Consider the following 19,631-nt stretch of genomic DNA (forward strand, 5'->3'; position numbering starts at 1 on the left):
TCGTTTTGTCTGTATAATGCATTTCATTGTATATTCTGAGGAGAAAAAAAGGTTACATATAATATTTGAACATTTATTGCCATTTAAGTGGCTATAGATAGCAACACTAAGTAATGATAGTATATTCTGCACAGGCGTGTAGCTTTATGGAGTTTTAAATGCATACAGATGTGTATGTCACTGTGTGAATGAGTGAGTGTGTGTCAGAGATACAAAGAGTGTGAGTGACCTGATGGTCTAAATAAGGATTTTAACTCCCCCCCCCCACAGCCTATACTGGGCTGTACAATCCACCCTCCTAGATGTTAGCTCTCCTTCTTGGTTCCATGTATTTAGGTGACCTCTTGTGCCGTGTACAGTGCTTGTGTGAGACTGTGTCCGTGTATGTGCAAGGATGGGACCACGGCTCCCAAACTCCAGGGCCCTTAAACCCTGAACCGTACTGTGTGTGTGTGCGTGTGTGTATTTACTCTGAACTCTCTTCATGCTGAGGTCTGTGTATGCCGGGTGTTGTGTTGTTTCCCTCGGTCACCGTTACTTTTTTGTTTTTTTGTTTGTTTTTTGGTGTGTACAGATGTGAACATAATTAATTGAAAACTTTTAGATGGAGACCCTCACCCATCTGTCCTCCTCCAGCATTTCCACTTGAACAAAACACGGAGGCAGAAGACGACAAAGTGAAGGAACCTTTGTTCACTTAATGACAGCTGGATTAGATCCATGAACACTCCTGTAGGTTGTGTGTTTAGATGGTTATGATGAAGACATTAGATCTCAGTACATCCAGTTCTTTGTTAAGAATGGTCTGAAATAAGAGCCTGTATTTATCTTGATGTACTTAACTTCCTTACATGCTTTAAGCTGTGTGTGTAAAGTGTCATCTAAATCCTAACATAAGTTGAATTCCTTTCTGTTGTCATGCATATTAATAATAAAGGGCATCTGTCATTGATACGTGGAAAATTATGACTTAACTGAAAGGGAAATACTCGCCTAAATAAAAGTCTAAAAATGATACCACTTCTCCTTTGGAGTTGGTGAGTGGAGTTTGTTTTGTACAAAGTGCTTCGACATAAAAAGACACGCCATAAACTGCTCAAACATTTGCATACAGAAGTTCAACAGAAACTTTTATTGATCCATAATTATGTCATCAAGTTGCCTCTCTTCCTTTCCTAAGTGCATCCGGGAACTACAGTGGCCTACACATTCCAGAAAGGATTTTTTCATTTTTGTATTGAGCTTTCACTTTGAAAATGCAGGAACTTTTTGGACGCTGAGCAAAATGGCAGCCTTTGCCTTAAGTATATTTAAAAGGCTTAACCCAAGTCTAGGAAAAACAATTTTCAGAGCTTGGGTAGTATGTTTAATTTCTGCCAATAGACCTTCCAAAATGTCACTGAACCTGAATCTCTTTCTAGAGATTCTGTAAAATGCAGTGAAACTAGTTTCATGTTGACAAAGACTCAGAGTAGCGAGGCTCTTGCCTTCCTTTCCACTTCACTGCAGTATTTTTCAGAGAGCCCTGTCGCCCTGCACAGAGACAAACATGTTAGCTTTCTATTGCTGTATGTGACAGTCGGCCCAAAGGTTCTACTCACCTGAGCTCTTTCAGCTTCTTCTCTTTGAACTCATTGAGGCGCATACGCCTCTGCTTGGCTTCCTCCATCAGCTGATCAGCTTCCTTGAAGATCCCTCTGCGCTTGGCTATGGCCGAGGCCTCGCGTTCCTTCACCTGCTGCCGAATGGCCTCGGCATGACGAAGAGCATGCTCTCGTTGCTTCTCCTCCTCCTCCATCTGTTTGGCTATTGATTCCTGTTGCACCCTGGGTAGAAAAGGGTAGAAGCAATGGGGAAAGTTAATAATGAAAGGGTATAAATCTGCCACCACATCCTCCTTCACTCTGAGTCGGTTAAGAAAGTGATTCCATTACTAATTTTAAAGAACAATCGACTGCAGTCTCTTACTTCAGCACCCTCTCAAACTCAGACTTCTCCCTGCCCGCCTCGATGGACAGGAAGTGCTCTTTGCAATGCACCTGCTCCAGACGAGCCGCACGCAGCATCGCCTCCTCCTGTGCTTTCTTCCCAGCCAGCTCCATCTCTTTTCTCCTCCACTCTCTGTCTGCGATTTGTTGGTTCCTGCGAGCACGTAGCTCATCCTTCCAAACACAATACACAGACGGATGTGTGTAGAAACTGTGATTACAGTATTTTAATCCATAAAGGGAGGGGAAAACATATGGTTTGTCAGACTCTGCAGGTGGTTTTTAATCCTGACCTGCTCTGCCTTGTAATCCTTGGCTTTTTCTTGCTTGGCCCTCAGCCTTTCGATCTCCAACTCCTTCTCCCTCTTGATGCGTCTCTGCTCTGCTTCATATTCAGCCTCTCGCTCCTGCGGAGGTCATGATGGAATAATAATATGTGCATATGTGAATACTGACCTGAACTCTACACCTGGGAAAATGATTTTTTCTGTCTGTATCGTTTGTGATCTGACCTGTTTCTTGCGCAGATATTCCATATCTCTCATTTCAGCCAGCTTCTCCTCCTCTCTCTGATGCTCCTTGGCCTGCACAGCCTCAACATTGATTCTCATGACCTCCTCGTGCAGACGTTGCTGCTCCTCCCACTTCTTCTCCAGAGCCTGGAAGAAGAGAAACGCACTCCAGGGCCAAGTACATTGTGTGTTTGTGTGTGAGATTATGTGTAAATGCTCATTTTTGTGTGTAGTGACTCTGAATGGGGAACTTGTGTTGACACCTTAAGGTCCTCCAGGTTCATTCTCTCCTGGTTCTGTCGAATCTGCTGCTTCTCCTGCTCTTTCATCTCCTCCTGTATTTGTTTCTCCTCCAAACGTTGCTGGATCTGGTCATAGATCTGCTGCATCCCACTGCAATTGAACAGAAGAATGTGAGTGATTTTGTTGTTGGTCATGATCATGAAATATTGTGAACGCTGTATTAATGATGCCAACTTTCAACTCTTCTCTTTCTAGGTATTTCTACCTGATCCTCTGCTGTTTGCGCAGCTCCTCAATCTGCTCCACAGTCTCCAAGGCCTTGCGTCGCTCCACCTCCATCATGACGTCCAGACGCTTCTCCTCCTCTGAGAACTCAGACAGGATATGTCTCTTCTCCTGGATCTGGGCATCACGGGTGGCTTGACACTGAGCGTCCAGAATTAGCTGACAAGGATGACGCAGGCAAAGAAGTTCTGATGTTCATGAGCACTTGGTGATAGACAAGGTCAGGCACATGTGAACAGTTCTACCTTATTGAGCCTCTGGATCTCATTCTCTTGCTCCATCCTCAGGGCATTGGTCCGCTCCACCAAATGCTGCGCCTGCTCCTGTGCCTCCAGCTCCAGCTCGGTAAGTGCAGGATTCTCCTTACGGGACAAGTCGGCCTCATAGATCTGACGCTTCCTTTCCTCAGCAACTCCCTGGATGAGGGAAATGTGTGTATATTTTAATATGCGGTTTTGGTTTGATTTTTAGGGACCATTTTTTTATTGGAGTTGCCTACAAGTTCTTCTTCTCTCTTCCTCTGATAAGCCTCCATCAAGGCCTGCCTCTCCTGCTGAGTGAGAACGCGGGATGTCGAGGTGATCCGCTTGAACTCAGCCGGTGGAAGAATGATGGACTCTCCTGAAGGATCCTTCAGTGGGATTCTAACAGAATCACAGATGGTGGTGCTAAATTTCTCTTACTGACGTACATTCATGACTGCGATATGTATTTCATCCACTGTCAAAACTGCAGCATGTTATTGCTTATTCTACTCTATTACGTGTAGTAGCTTGAATATCGCATTTCATAACCATGCATGTGGAATAGAAAATCGTTTGTACCTGAGGTTACGGATGAGGTCTTTGGTGATGACTTGAATGGTCTCAACTTCCCGGTTCTCCTGTGATTTGTCTTTGGCCTTGGAGGCTGTGTTTCCACATCTGTCTGATGATATCTGCACACAACGTAACACAACACAAATACAGTATGAACTAAACCAGACGTGGGAATCACTGGGTATCTCATGATACGATACATGATACATGATACATGATACCAATAATATCTACGATACAACGATATCTTTCTAACTGAAGAAAACTAAACAACCGCGAATAGTTAAAAATGCAGGATTTCTCTGTTTATTCACGACAGAGAGAGCAAATTGCATAAAGTCTACGTATTAGACGAGGATGGAGCATCTCTATCTCAAACATAGCTTACTCCACCTTTACCTAGCTGTAAACCCCATCCGCTTCAGGCAGGTAACTTCCGCCAAACCAGCGCCACCGTGAGGAGACGTGAAGTAGTTACGCCTGGCAAGGGAAACTGGTAGGGACAGTTTTCTTTAAAGCACCATAATTTGTTCATTAAAATATGAATATTTGCCCTGGAGTATGGATTATTGTATTGCATGAGGAAGGACGATGATATATCACCAAATCGATATTTTGACCCACCCCTAAACTTTTTTATTATTATTATTATTATTATTATTATTATTATTATTATTATTATTTTAAATTAAAGTAGCGTTATTGTTAGTACTAACAAAGGTTATGTTGTTGCCAATCATATCCATTTTTTTTTTTGTTTACATTTTACATTGAGCATATACTAAATGTTTCTCATGTCATTGTCTGCATACTGTGTCTCTAGATGTTTATTATTATTATTATTATTATTATTATTATTATCATTATTATTATTATTATTATTATTATTATCATTATTATTTCTATTTCGTTTTTTGGAGTGATTCGGTGTCTCTGTGTTACCGGTGGTTCCGCTCTTCCAAACAGGCTCTCGTCCACCTGAGATGTGGGGGCCCGGGTTCGATACCGGCGGCGGGAATCACCGCTGCTCCTTGAGGTCGTGGAGTTGGATGCGAGTCTCTACAGGGAGGAACCATCACCACAGTTATCACAGCTTATAGCAAACACAGTAACCACTGTTAATGAACTACCACGAGATGAATTAGATATGTCCCTGTAAAACTTACCATGGTGCTCAGTTGGTACAGTCCTGGACAACGGAACTCAACTCAAGTTTTTGTTTACCGTTTAAAAAAATACTGATAACTAATGTTTGGTGATAGATATTATTTAACTCCGCCTCTGAACTGGACTGGCTGCAATTTAATGTCATTCTGTTTGTTGCCTGTTGTCATGGGAACGAAGGTGACGGGAGAAGGGGCTGGCTAACGTGACACACACACACACCAACCTGTTTGTGTATCTTAATGAGGACACCTCATACACAAACCTTAACCATCAAAACTAAGTCACCTAACCCTAAACCAGTTTTAATTCTAACCCTAAAACCTGGTCTAAACCTGGTCTAAACCTTGAAAAAGCCCTTTCAAGTTGTGAGGGCCAGACAAAATGTCCCCATAAAGATAGGTTTGTACAGTTTTTGGACCTCACAAAGGTATAAATACAAGTATGCACACACACACAGAGAGAACAGGAACAGAAATGGTTTCCATAACTTTACATTGACATTACATTAGGACACTAGTCATTTCCTGGAGACTTTGTCAAACCTTAACCACAACTAACTGGTCAGCACTAACCTTAACATAACCATAACCTCACCCTAACCATACGACATGTCCTCACCTTAACAAAATAATGAATATATTAATTTTGCGTCATAAATACGTTTATATTGTGAAACATAAATCGTTCCATATCAAAGCAAACCCCTTTATTTTGAAATTATGTGAAATGTTATATTTATTTTGATATCTTTTTTATGAACGTTTTTTAAAAAGTAAAAGTCTAAAAGTACATGACATTTACTGTACTTAAGTATCAAAAGTAATATTCTGATATTAAAAAAGTACTTAAGGGTTAAAAGAGAGGAGTGATGATTGGGCAATGGCAGCTCATTGGTAGGGCGACTTGTCTTTAAACTGGGAGTTTGTGGATTCAATTCCTGGCTCTGCTAGTCTATATGTGTTCTTGAGCAAGACACTTAACTCCATGTTGCAGTGTGTGAATGGCAAAAGCTCTATATAAATACAGACAGGGGCGCAGCTTGTGAACAGGCAAGGCAGGCATCTGCTTGGGGCCCCGAGCTGATAGGGGGCCCCCGACATTCGGAGCCTGGGCGCTGTTTTTACTGAAATGTGCAGTGACCAGCCACATCCCAGTCACCCTTAAAAAACAATGAGCGATTTGCAATGACATCTCTATAGGAAAACCCCACCTCACGTTAACCTGTGTGAAGTTATCGTTCTGCAAGTTGGAAAATGAAGAGGATTATTTACAGTGTAATGCATATCTTTTTTACTCTGTTCATATATGTCTTTTTCAGTTATTTACAGTATTTTATTGTTCTTTACATTTATATTTTCACATACTTTTTAATTACAAGGTTTTTCTATGTTATTTTATTCATTTCGAAAAAAAATACATCAGTTTATTTATAACATAATGGTGATGAACACTGGTTGGAAGGGCCCCCTGGCTTAGGGCCCCTACAGACTCTAGAATCGCCTCTGAATACAGATCTTTCTCTTCTTCTTCTGATTTTATTTGGTAGTACGGGAAATGTGGTGGAGTAAAAGTTGCTAGAAATACAAATAACAAAGTACAGATGCATGAATTTTGTACTTAAGTACAGTCACGAAGTATTTGTACTTCGTTACATTTCAAACACAAGTCATGATCATAAGTCATAATGACGCTGCTGTCTGTCGCTGTAGCAGTGGCTCTGTCTGTGTTTGTGGGCGGAAACGCGGAAACGTCACACACTCTCCGCCTCCGGCTCCTTCTTTTCTCTCCCACGTCACGGACATCATTCTCCGCTCCACCGTGGAAAACGTCTCCTGGGAAAAAGTCCCAAACTCAAACAGACTCCAGGCGAATCTTCTTCTTCTTCTCCCGTAGAGAGCAGGTGCTCACACACAAGCAGCTGCTTCCACTGAAGCCTGTTTTTAAAGGGATATTCTGAATCAGTTCCTCTTTGTCGCTGTATCTCAGCTGCAGAGGAGACTCCCCCTGCGCTACAGCAGCTGTTGGACCTCCCACAGTGAATCATTAACCTTGCCAGTCTGAGCTGTTCTTCATTCACAACATTCACTGAGGAACAAACAACAACAACAACAACAACAGGAGGAACAGGACATCAAGGTCACTATTCAAGTTGGACACGTCAAATGCACAGTGTGGGATGTACCAAAGTGACTGAAGGCCCAGTCTGTCTGCAGAACCATGTAACTGTGCAGATTAAATCTGTTTTGGGGGCAAGAGAAGTTGACCATTAACCTCTCCTGGGTGATTGCAAGCACGGCGTCCACTGGTCCACTTCTGTGCAGTGGATCCTGAGGCAAAGTTCACAGACTAGAGCAGACGTCTGTCAATCAGACCCAGTCAGAGTTGGTTTTGTAGTGTTGCCTGCAGTCATGGCTACAGTGAATTATGGATACTACAGAGGAACTATATTTCTGGCCATGTTTGTTGGCTACACGCTGTACTACTTTAACAGAAAGACTTTCTCTTTTGTGATGCCGTCTGTCATGGAGGAGATCGAGCTGGACAAGGATGACCTGGGTATGAGACACTGTGTTTTGCATTGACCTTAGAAAAACTATTATAAAACCAATAAATTAACTTGTTGTTGTTATAATGCTCAGGGTGTTGCAAACCATGTTTTGACATTTTATGGATACAACCATTTGATTTATATCTCTTCAAAGGTTCCCAGTCATCCAGGCCATTGTTATTTTCAGGAGTTACCTGTAGGCAACTTGACTTGCTTTAGTAAAGTTCTTCTCTTAATTGATTCAATAATCAATAAACGAGTATGAATGATTAGGAAAACAATTCCCAACTAGATAACCTTGCTCTGTGTTCACTCCTGTCTTCTCTGTGTTCAGGAATGATCACCAGCAGTCAGTCTTTGGCCTACGCTATCAGTAAGTTCATCAGCGGCGTGCTTTCAGACCAGATCAGCGCCCGCTGGCTCTTCTCCATTGGCCTGTTCATGGTGGGAGGCATCAATGTTGTCTTCTCCTGGTCGTCCACTGTGGCCGTCTTCTCTGCCCTGTGGTTCCTCAACGGCCTCGGCCAAGGCCTTGGTTGGCCTCCCTGTGGCAGGGTGCTGCGCAAGGTGAGCCCCATGCCAGAATATCACACTGCACTGTCCTGATGCCTAATTCCATTTTTCTGTCCTTATTGTTACTAAGAACAAACAGACAACACAATACATGAGCAGCAGAACAAATAAAAACAACTGGCTTTAGTTGTATTTCTGAAATGAAAGAGTTAAAGTTGAACTTGAATAGCAATTTACATTTAAAAAAAATTACCAATTAATAAAAAGATCTGAAGTATGATCTATTTTCACATGGCTCAAATACAGAACAGTCATATATAACATATGACCGCAATAATTCTACATTCATGCGCCAAGTATTTCCCGTGTAAAGAGCTGAACCCTAACCAGAGATGGAGCATCATCAATGATTTAGTTAGTTCAATTTTCCTCTTCACTAATATGAAATGATGACATCATGTTGCATTGAAATACACACATTTCTTTAAAATTACTAAAAGCCTTTTTGATTCTCTACTTTATTATATATCACTGATGAAATGAGCAATAATTCAAATAAATGATCATAAAGGAACACTGTTGTTGTTGTTTTTTGAACAACGGCACAATTGTTATCCCTTGGCTGCTTTTTTCCATTACTATGTAATAATGTACAGTATACACAGAGGCTATAAGGTACAATATAGAGTGTCTTGCACCCTTTTTTTTCTCCACAAAAGCTGATGAAATTAGCTTTTTCACCAACTATATAAGCACAATGAAATTTTAAAAATACATCACAGTTCAAAGTTAGCTTGGCTCGTTTTTATGAACAAAAATAAAGGAAAAACTATTATGTATTTTGTGACTTCTGCACAATTATTGCTAATTTATATCACTACTAAAAGTGTGATGTGAAATTAATCATAACTTTGAAGCAACAACACGTAAGAAGACAAAAACCTGAATATGGGACCTGTTGTGTATTATTCCTATGGCATTTAGGGTTTACATACTTTAATAAAAGCTTTTGCTTGATTTTCTTTTTATTTGGAATAAAGCTGGTATTCATGTCAGTCATAGGAATATGCCAGTTAAGAGAAGAAATGATTCTTCCTTTCCTTGTTTGACCTCTGATGTTCAGCCTGTCACGTCACACTCTCTCTGTCTGATCAGAACACTGCAGTAGTTCAATCATTGTACTTCTCCCTGTATATCAAAGGTAAGATGATGACACCGTGTTGGTGGTTTAATTATTTTTGCCTTATTATCTCATCAGTGGTTTGAGCCGTCTCAGTTTGGGACGTGGTGGGCAGTCCTGTCCTGCAGCATGAATCTGGCTGGCAGCCTGGGGCCCATCATTGCCACGGTGTTGGCCGAGAGTTACAGCTGGAGGACGATCCTGTCGGTCTCTGGACTGATTTGTATGGCCGTCTCCTTCGTCTGCCTGCTGCTCATCAAGAACGAGCCCAAGGACGTGGGACTGCCCAACATAGAGGCGGCAGCCAAGAAGAGCAAAGGGGGTGAGGCTCATGTTCCACTTGTTGACTGATACTGATTCTCACAGTCATGTAACGCATATCATCCAGATGTGTGTGTTTATACAACATGTGCCCCTTGTGTTGTGACTAAAGGTCAGAGACACAGTGGACTCTGGACCCAGTGTGTCCCCTCTCACATACGGTTTATGTCAGTTCACGCACCAGCAAAGTGAGGAAGTAGTAGCATGTGTGTTGGAGAGATGTTTATGAATTCATTAGTTTTAAAAGGGTAAAGTTTTCACAGGTAGGGCTGGATATCGAAGTGTAATACTTTTGTGATATTGAGCGGGTGGTGAACGTCCTCTGTATCACCTCATATTAAAAATGTGGTCTCATTAGATATCAAATGTTAGAACCTAAGAGTGAATCTCATCATCGCGTCCTTTAGCCTGAATAATCCAAGATGCATGAAGCAAAGAGAATAATAATATAGGGCTTAACGTCTGTGCGTGTGACGTTGTATTTACATCTTTGTGAGGTCCATAAAAACATACAAACCTTATCTTTGTGAGGACATTTTCCACTGCATGTTAGAGCGGCTCTTTCACTGTTAAAAACACAACTTAAAACTAATTTTTACTCTTTGGCTTTCGGCCCAGAACGAGGCGTTGGTTTTATCTTTTTTGTAGTTTTATTGTATAACGTCTTTATTTGTGTTGTTATACTTTATACAGTATTTTATTACTTTTATAACACAGTTATGTGTTTTTATATGTTTTACTGTTTGTTCTTAGGTCTATTAGGTCTTATATTGTATTTTTTTTTATTTATCTCTGATGTACATTTGTTACTTTGTTTAAAGTGATAATGATGAGATTCTTACAGAGTGGTGTAATTACATAATAACATTGGGACCGTGGTCACACGGTGGAGTAGTGGCTAACGATATTGTCACGCAGCAAGAAAGTTCCTTATCCCGGTTCAACCAAGGACCTTTCTGTGTGGAGTTTGCATGTTCTTCCCGTATGTGTGTGGGGGTTTTCTCCAGGTTCTCTGGTTTCCTCCCATAGTCCAAAAACAGAGGTTAGGTTAACTGGACGTCTCTAAATCCACCGTGGATGTATGAGAGTGAATGGTTGTTTGTTGACCCTGCCTTTCACCCTATGTCAGCTGGGATTGGCTCCAGCTCGCCGTGACCCTCATGTGGAGGACAAAACAGTAGACAATGAATGAATTAATATCACAACCGGTGATAATATCTAGTTTTTTTTCCTGTGTAGGATCCTCGAGTAATGAAAGCACCCTCTCTGAGTTCCTGCTGTCTCCTTACCTGTGGCTGCTCTCTGTGTCCTACCTGGTGGTGTTCGGGGTGAAGACGGCCTGCACTGACTGGGGCCAACTGTTTCTCATTCAGGACAAGGGCCAGACTACATTCATGGGTATGACGGAGGAATAAAGTGGATCCTCTCAATTTTTTTTTTCTGTGCATAAAAAGCACATTATATTCCTGTGAATCACTGTCTTCTTCTTCATAGGTAGCTCATACATGAGTGCCCTGGAGGTGGGGGGACTGTTGGGCAGTCTTGCAGCAGGATACTTCTCTGACAAGGCTGTGGCCAAAGTGAGTTGGCTCTTTATAGAGTGATTTTTAGGGCTGAAAAAGACAGCGTTTGGCTTAGACCAGGGGTGTCAAACTCATTTTCACTGAGGGCCACATCAGCATAATGGTTACCCTCAAAGAGCCAGATGCAACTGAATCTAACCCTAACCAAAATCCTAACCCACAGAATAAATATAACTAAATGTAACCAAATATAATGTAAAAAAAAAAAGGTAACTACTCCGTAACATATTGCTAAATAACTTTCTGTATTTATTACTTATTCAAGTTATACAAATATGATGCATTATAGATTTAACCTGGTCCGCGATGGTGTTTCTTGACAAACTAACAGTTTTAAAAGTCTGTATCTGGTCGGGGCAGACCTGCTCACACACCTTCAGCATGCGCTGCGTAAAATACGCACCCTCAGAAAAAGACTTTGAAGCACGGCCGATTTCTTCAGCCACAATGAAGCTAGCTTTCTCTGCCGCATTGTTTTTGGTTTGGCTTTTGTGAACACATTCTGCTGCGATCACGGTCTCAATCTCGATTTCACTCGTCGCATTATGCATATACAATGATACACTGCGATCTAGAAGTAGGATGCCATCACTTTGGAGGTAACGCAATCACCATGCATTGTGGGAAATGTAGTTTATGGTCAACAAACGACTTAAAGCAGCATAGACCTATTTTAACACAGATTTTTAAGACCAACTAATCACTAGCAGGCCACAGAAAATGAAAATGCCCACATCTGGCCCCCGGGCCTTGAGCTTGACACATGTGAGTTAGACTCATGATTATGATTGATGAAAGTTGATCACAAAGTGTATTGGTGATGGAAAAACAACACTGACCGTGTTTTTCTTGATGACTCGATTTACAACACAAATTAACTGCATTATTCTGTAGCCTACACTCTGTGGAGAATACTTTTATCTTATCTTGTTTTTCAAGTAGGGTTGCTTTGTATTTCTACTCCCAATTTTTATTTTATTTTAACTGTTTCACAAACCATCAAAAACCATCCTATCGTAACCTAAACAGTGATATATGCTGTACATTCGCTCTTTCAGTTGCCTTTGTCAGTCTGGTCAAATCTATTGTTTATTGTCTTTCTTAGAATAATGTTCAAACTATTCCATGGAGCTAACACAGGTTATAAAGTCAAAGACATATATTTACAACACAAAATATTTGAACAGACATGTGATTTAATCTACATTTGGTAGATCTTAGGTATTTTAACAGCATGAAGAATACATTCTAACCTGTCTACACTGTTTTATATGATTTGTAGCCAGTAAAACCACTGTACAGTGTTGATATAATCCTTTATTTTGTACAGCAAGGAATGAAAATCTATGGCAATCCCCGTCACTTCATCCTGATCTGCATGATGGCTGGCATGAGTGTGTCCATGTATCTGTTCAGAATTACAGTTTCTCCCGACAGCTCAAAGGTATGAACTATTCACATCCCACTGAGCAAACATGAGTAACTAAAATAATCTTTAATGCGACACGGGCAGTTTACCTCTCGTCTCATCTCTCGTACACATTCAGGTGTGGATTCTCAGCTTGGGTGCCGTGTTTGGTTTCTGCTCGTATGGACCGATTGCATTGTTCGGTGTCATAGCCAATGAGAGCGCCCCATCCAACTACTGTGGGACATCACATGCCATTGTTGCCTTGATGGCCAACAGTAAGTTTCATAGCAGCCAGGAAAAGGTTTTAACTGCTTAATATCCTTAAAGTTACATGACATTTTTCCCTGTGGGGTTCTCTGGATTCCTCCCACAGTCCAATAACATGCATATTTAGGGATTAGGCAAATTGGACACTGTAAATTGACTGTAGGTGTGAGTGTGAGAGTGGATGGTTGTTTGTATCTATGTGTCCCTGTGATTGACTGGCGACCTGTCCAGGGTGTACCCTGCCTTTCGCCCTATGTCAGCTGGGATTGGCACCTCCAACCCTCATTGAGGCTAAACCAATATCGTATGATGTTAAACCTCACCACTCTCTTCTACACACTGTTCAGAGACTACAGCTTTGATATGTCCATAGAGTGAACATATCCATTTGCGTTCTCCTCAGTTGGTGGCTTCCTGTCCGGACTACCATTCAGCACAATTGCAAAGCACCACGGCTGGGAAATGGCCTTCTGGGTAGCAGAGATCGTCTGTGCCGTCATCACTGTTGGATTCTTTCTGCTGCGCAACATCCAATCAAAGATGGGACGCGTGGTGTCCAAGAAGACAGACTAAAACTTTATGGCTCATCCTTTGCATCCAGAGGACAACCCAATATTATGAACTGCGGTCACTGTGTTATAATATTTGTACTGACCTTTTATACCACTGTGTTTTTCAGTCATTCATACAGGTTTAAACAAAGATCATGGATAAAAGCTTTTTTCCTTAAAGAAAATGTTTTTAAGGTGCTTCTCAACTTACAGCGTTAACAAGTGATTATAAACGAGGATGTATGTCATACAACTGAGTGTGACATAAGCATGACTAAAGAACGGTTTTCTCTCCTGAGATCATGGACACTTTAAAGGGGTTCCTGAAGACAAAACTGGGACTTATATATATATATATAATAGAATATTTGTTCTAACATTGTAATTATCAATCATGAATGGACTCACACTTAGTACACTCATGGTGCTGCCTGTATAATACCCAAAGTCTTGAATTAATGATACTTTGTTATTTTGCCTTTTCATTGATACTCAGAAAGAAACAAAACATGAAACATTAACACACGACTTTAATATTTTTTAAATATTTACAAAAAAATCATGTATTTACATCCCAGTCCAAAGGAACAAAGTCAGCCTACTTAATTTCCTTCATCGAGGTCCTCAGTCATAGACGTTTATTATTCAATCATTCATTCATTCATTCATTCATCATTAATTCCTGTGAACGAAAAATTACATTTCGGACAGATTCATGCTGTCTTTTTATTTATCTCCGCTTCAAGATCCAGCTCCAAAGTTACCAGCTTTCTCTGCGACCTCCAGCGAACCCTTCAGGTTCTGATCAAAGAGTTCACACCTGGAACACACAGAGATATTTACAGTGAGAGGATACATACAATGGATGCTTGGTATTTAAACTGAAATATAACAGATTATACTTTTAAGGTGAAGAAGCACAACATCATTATCTCCTGAAATTACCTGATTGGCATTTCCAGAGAGTAGAATGGGTTCTTGAGGGCAAAATCTGAATAGATTTCATAAATCTTCCTCAATAAAGTGTCAATGCCAGATTGCCGGGGGTCTGCCAACACAATGAACTTTATCCCTGTTAGAACAGAGACAGAACAAACGGTGAGGAACATGTCAGCTACATGTTTGTTATAAGTCTAAACGACACATGACTGTGTGCTGCATCCTCACCTGTGAGTGTCTGGAAACAGTGGAGTTTAAAGACATCTGTTTCTAGCATCTCGATCCCTGAGCTGCCAACGTCAGGAGACAACTGTGAACCTATAGCAAACAACCTGGAGCAAACAAACGTACACTGTTCATTATTAAAATAGATCAGGGAACTTAGAGGTGTGGAGTGGCTTCTTGTCAACACTGCGACTTCTCTACACCATCCCACATACACGGAGTGAAACACAGTTATGTGTAACTCACGAGTGAAACATGGACGCCAGCATCAGCTTCTCATTGGAGCTCAGGCGCGCTCGTCCAAATCTGATCGACACAGGATAGTTTGCGGCGTCTTTGAGGTATTCAAGGATGTCCTTTCCTTCTGCTGTGTTCTTCCCCATCACATCAACTCCATTGATGGACAGCACCGCATGTCCCACTGGAGGATGACAACAGGTATCATACACACAACACTATAACATTTGAAATGATTTTTAAAGTCAGCTTCAGTTCAGTATGCACTCTGTCATAGATTCAACAAACAATGCCATTAAAAATTAAAGGACCAGTGTGTTAGTTTTAACAGCATCTAAGTGCATGGCAACCAGCTAATTATGAGGTAATGAGGTAAAAGAAAACAATTCTTAGTCCAGGTGATAGTGAATGAATGAATGAATGAATGAATGAATGAATACATAACTTTAAATATTGTACTTGAACCCAACACACTGGAGCTTTGACTGCATATTCTAATGTGAAGCTTGAAAGATTTGAATGGAACAACCAGATATTGAAGTTATATGACAGTATGTGCCCATTTCTCTGAACAAGAAGTTGTTGATCAACCTTTTTAAAAGACACCACATCACATAATACGGGCTTTAAAGGACGCTCGCATACTAAATAAAGTATAGGTTCAATAGGAACAGGTTAGTCCATCACAGACGCGTTTTTAAATAACATATGTGCTCTTTTACTAACAGTATCAGGTTAGCTGCTGAAATAAGCTAACATGCTCATGCTAGTACCGAGGCGTTACCTCTGATCCCGTCGCGCTGTCCAAACGACACCACAACTTTTTCATCGTGGTGTTTGAGCACCAGATCTAAAGGGTAGCTGAAGGTTTTCTCGGCCTCCGCTCTCGGGACGTAGTTGTCATACTGGTAGATTAAACCCCCAGCCTTGTTCACCACATACACACTGAAGATCACCATGTTTGCGGCGTCGTTCTAGCCAGCTGACACCGCAGTCACGTGACCCCAACGGCGTCAAAGCGCAGGGAAAAACTACAAATTAACCTAATCTCATTCATACACTTTAACTTTCATGTGATGTTGGCACGGGGCTTTATTTTAGTGGCACAATGTATTGTCGACAGGCAATCGTCAGTAAAAATCTGAGAAAAGAATTAGATTTGATAAAACTCAAGTTCCCATAATCCCTCTTTCTGTTTCCGCATATACGGGTTGTCTAAGGGGCTGTAGCACGGGTGAACTTCCTTTCGCTCCGACATCTTGACGAGGAAACATGGTGAGGACAGTTATTCCACGTTTTGTCAAAACTAAAATAAAGATTTTGAGTTTTTTGAAATTCCTATTGACTCCCAGTTACTCGGATTGCAATTCGAATGTACCGTGCTCTCCTGAACTGTGATTAAAAGAAGAGCTAATGAAGACTGTAGTAGTGTTTAACGCATTAAGCAGCAGGCTAGTTAGCTAACTAGCTTGGTGATTTCAGCATGCTTTCATGCCGCACTCGGGCAACAGAACGCGAATGGACTACAAATCCATTTAACAGCTCTGTTTATAGGCTGAGCCCATGTGTGTTTGTGTAAATGACTCTAACAAAGAAGTGCTTTAGCAGTGTGATCATAATTTTTTGTTAATAGCGGGGCTGGTAACGCAGTTGTCAAGACGCACACCAGGCCGTCCCATGCCAGCTAGCTCAGTTAGCACCGGACTGCCGGCTGTGTACATTACCAAAGCGCTATGCATTATTCCGTGGTAGTAGTACATGTATATGTTTAAGTGTCAGGCTTCACGTGCATGTGTAGCTACATTCCACGTGAGACTGTGATGACAATGAGAAGTGCTAAAACCTGTCTCTCGATTTCAGCCTCCTAAACAAGACAAGAAGAAGGACGCTGGGAAGTCCAAAAAGGACAAGGACCCAGTCAACAAATCTGGAGGCAAAGCCAAGAAGAAGGTATGGAATTGATACATTTACATATTGTAAGAGTTTGTATTGTATATGTTCTTAATCAAATAGTCATTATTGTGCCTGTTTCACTGAACTGCACTGAATCTGGTATTTCATTTTACTCTGAGCAGAAGTGGTCCAAGGGAAAGGTTAGGGATAAGCTCAACAACCTGGTCCTCTTCGACAAGGCCACCTACGAAAAGTTGTACAAAGAAGTCCCTAACTACAAACTCATCACCCCAGCTGTTGTGTCTGAGAGGCTGAAGATCCGTGGCTCTCTGGCCAGGAACGCCCTTCAGGAACTGCTCGCTAAAGGTGAATTCACACTTCCAGTTCCCAGCCCCAAATACTAAATGTTGGATTTAGCACAATGCATTCAGTGATTAACTACGTAGGTGTTTGTCATTAGGAAAATAGTACTACACAGCATGACACAGCTCTTTGCTTGACCATGTAATTTTTGGCACTTGAGATTAGTTTATGTAATGTTTTAATACACAGGTCGACAGTGTGAAGCGTGATTTAAATCCATTTGTGTATAATTTATTTTGATGTCACCTTCTGGTTTGAGATGGTGGTATTACTGTTAACGAAACTGAAAATTAGTTGGATGTTTAATTATAAGTGTACTACAGACAAATCCATTCAGTTTTGAAAATGATTAATATTACCAATTACCAAATTTACATTAATGCTGGAGGTGATCTTTTTAGCTGTAATTCTACATAGACTAATCAAAATCATATATTAGCTATAGCATGGTCATGCATTAAATTCATCCCTCTACCCTTAGTATGTCACTTTTTCTTGCAACATTGGTATTGCAGTGCTTCTGTTTGTCCTCATAAAGTTAACATCAGTAATCTGTAGTTTCGACATTTAGCTTGTTGTCTCGATAATACACATTAACATGTAAACTACAGGAGGAATAAACCAGGTATCACCTTCATGAGATGACTTTGTTCTGCTATGATACTCTTTTTCCCTTATATTGTGTAATTTGTAGGCAGGTTACAGTGCTTGCATGACAGATGTCAAACTAACTTACTTTGGTCGTCATTACGAAATGCAGTAGCACATTTTGAGATGCGATGGCTGTCAAGTGTGTCATCAAAAGTAAAATGCGGCTTGTGTTTACTCCATGTAAGCCTGGCTGTGTGGTCATTAAAAGAGTCAATCATGTCATCTTATAATAAATGGTCAATGTGTGGTTGAAAATGCCATCATATTAACTGAACATGGTCTTGTTTTGTCTTCAGGCATGATCAAACTGGTGTCAAAACACAGAGCACAGCTGATTTACACACGTAACACCAAGGGTGGTGATGAGGAGGGAGCACCAGAAAAAGCATAACAAGGTACAACAGCAGCAAATTCACATCTGTATACATGTTCTATTCATTTAATTTCAAGATGTATTGACTGATCTACATTTTGTCTTGCAGGTTTTCCTGTTTCTTGTTTGTAATGAAAGGTGAATAAAATCTGTAAAGACAAAATACACCCGTGTATGGTTTTTGTACAGTAGAAGTTTCTTTGTTTTGGCTCAGTTGTATAACGGTTGCAGTACAGTGCACAGGTCATAGGGCACCACCCACTTTGCTTTTTTTATGTCTCAAATCCTGTCATCATTGGCATTCATATTGAATGTTGTGAAAAAAAGTTAGATTTTTTTATATTGGCAAAGTTTCAATGAGTTGAACTCGTACAACATGTGTATGCAATACTCAAGTCCGTCTTGAATAAACCTGACATGAAATGGGGCACAGGTCTTGCCAGTGTTAAAATATCTATTCAGGTGAATGGTGACTTAGGACTTTTGCACAGAACTGTACATAACCTTTTCAGTGGGGAAAAATAGTTTTGTTTGAAATTCTAACATGCACCTTTAAGTATAATATGGCAAAGGTGACAGTCGGGTAGCACTGACTCTAAGAAATGATGCGTTTATAGTTGCATGTTTGTCCTGAAATGAAATTGCCCTGTTCACTCATGTCTCTCATTACCTAAAATGCGGTTTATAAATAAGATTATCATGGAATAGAACAAGGGATATGACTCCTGTAGGAAATCGGGTAATGAGGCTGAATTAAAATAACTTTTATGGGCTGTAATTTCATTTTTATATTTAGGAACTTTGATAGAGATAGATGGGGACTATGCCTCCTCTGTCAAACAAAAATGGAGGTGGGTATTTGTTTCTGATGAACCCATGAATGGATAGTACCAGAGTGAAAAATTAATTATTTAGTAAAAGAAGTACATTTTATAACTCAACATTAAAAGCCTGAGTCAAGGATAATGTAATTACTGTTAATGATTTTCTCAGTGGCATGTGCTTCCGCTTTTCAGATGCTGAATCTGGTGTTATGGCATAAGATTGTGAGGCTCAACTTAACATGCAGCAAACATTTAGAGCTGTTAAGAAATTGGTTAAAATGGTACATTGAGGCTGAATCACTGACTGAACAGCTATTTAATTTATTCACACCTCATTAGTGATGTGCACTAATTTAAAATCCTCTAGTAATGAAGGTCCTCAGGACTACAACCACAGGATGTGCTTGCTACCATTACAATAATACTATGAAAGATGTCCCGATTCGGGTGTTCTGTTTATCCATCATCGATATGGGTAATTTCAAACTTATTTTGGGAGATTCATCATGTTTGTCTTCCTTTATGAAAAGCCACAGGCAGTGTACAGTTATGAGATATTGATAAGGAGTGGAATTAAATGAAGAAACTGTCAGATATTCGCTGAGGGCATGAAAGACACGTGGCTGTGTGATGGATGCTGTCAAACGTCACTTTGTCACCGCACATCACGACCTCCAGCAGTAACTGAAAGTATGATGCTAAAAGATGTGGTGCCCACTGTTTGCTCCTGCAGCATCTG

General features: G+C 40.7%; 4 protein-coding genes across 4 annotated transcripts; 2 read left to right on the forward strand and 2 right to left on the reverse strand.

Moving 5' to 3' along the window:
- Positions 1-1,466: 1,466 nt before the first annotated feature.
- Positions 1,467-5,623, reverse strand: cfap45 (cilia and flagella associated protein 45; the record flags this gene model as incomplete). Its single annotated transcript, XM_083886907.1, has 13 exons — positions 1,467-1,533; positions 1,602-1,826; positions 1,969-2,162; positions 2,282-2,395; positions 2,501-2,647; positions 2,764-2,893; positions 3,009-3,187; positions 3,274-3,444; positions 3,528-3,672; positions 3,853-3,965; positions 4,789-4,905; positions 5,013-5,035; positions 5,614-5,623. 13 exons carry the CDS (start codon positions 5,621-5,623, stop codon positions 1,467-1,469), a joined length of 1,635 nt encoding a protein of 544 aa, XP_083743033.1.
- A 1,798-nt stretch (positions 5,624-7,421) lies between these two features.
- Positions 7,422-13,409, forward strand: slc37a4a (solute carrier family 37 member 4a; the record flags this gene model as incomplete). Its single annotated transcript, XM_083886107.1, has 8 exons — positions 7,422-7,569; positions 7,896-8,128; positions 9,333-9,576; positions 10,815-10,973; positions 11,070-11,155; positions 12,489-12,602; positions 12,706-12,844; positions 13,240-13,409. The coding sequence occupies 8 exons, from the start codon at positions 7,422-7,424 to the stop codon at positions 13,407-13,409; spliced, it is 1,293 nt and encodes a 430-aa protein (XP_083742233.1).
- Positions 13,410-13,964: 555 nt separating this feature from the next.
- trappc4 (trafficking protein particle complex subunit 4) lies at positions 13,965-15,754 on the reverse strand. The gene is made up of 5 exons (XM_083885996.1): positions 15,573-15,754; positions 14,798-14,972; positions 14,555-14,658; positions 14,333-14,459; positions 13,965-14,207 (listed from the first exon to the last, which is right to left on the reverse strand). Exons 1-5 carry the CDS (start codon positions 15,745-15,747, stop codon positions 14,129-14,131), a joined length of 660 nt encoding a protein of 219 aa, XP_083742122.1. The 5' UTR covers positions 15,748-15,754; the 3' UTR covers positions 13,965-14,128.
- A 241-nt stretch (positions 15,755-15,995) lies between these two features.
- rps25 (ribosomal protein S25) lies at positions 15,996-18,235 on the forward strand. Its single transcript, XM_083887144.1, has 5 exons — positions 15,996-16,063; positions 16,649-16,738; positions 16,864-17,047; positions 17,992-18,090; positions 18,178-18,235. The coding sequence occupies exons 1-4, from the start codon at positions 16,061-16,063 to the stop codon at positions 18,084-18,086; spliced, it is 372 nt and encodes a 123-aa protein (XP_083743270.1). The 5' UTR covers positions 15,996-16,060; the 3' UTR covers positions 18,087-18,090; positions 18,178-18,235.
- The last annotated feature ends 1,396 nt before the right edge of the window (positions 18,236-19,631 follow it).

The sequence above is a fragment of the Microchirus variegatus genome, assembly GCF_963457635.1.
Source record: "Microchirus variegatus genome assembly, chromosome: 3".
In the NCBI taxonomy this organism is placed as follows: domain Eukaryota; kingdom Metazoa; phylum Chordata; class Actinopteri; order Pleuronectiformes; family Soleidae; genus Microchirus; species Microchirus variegatus.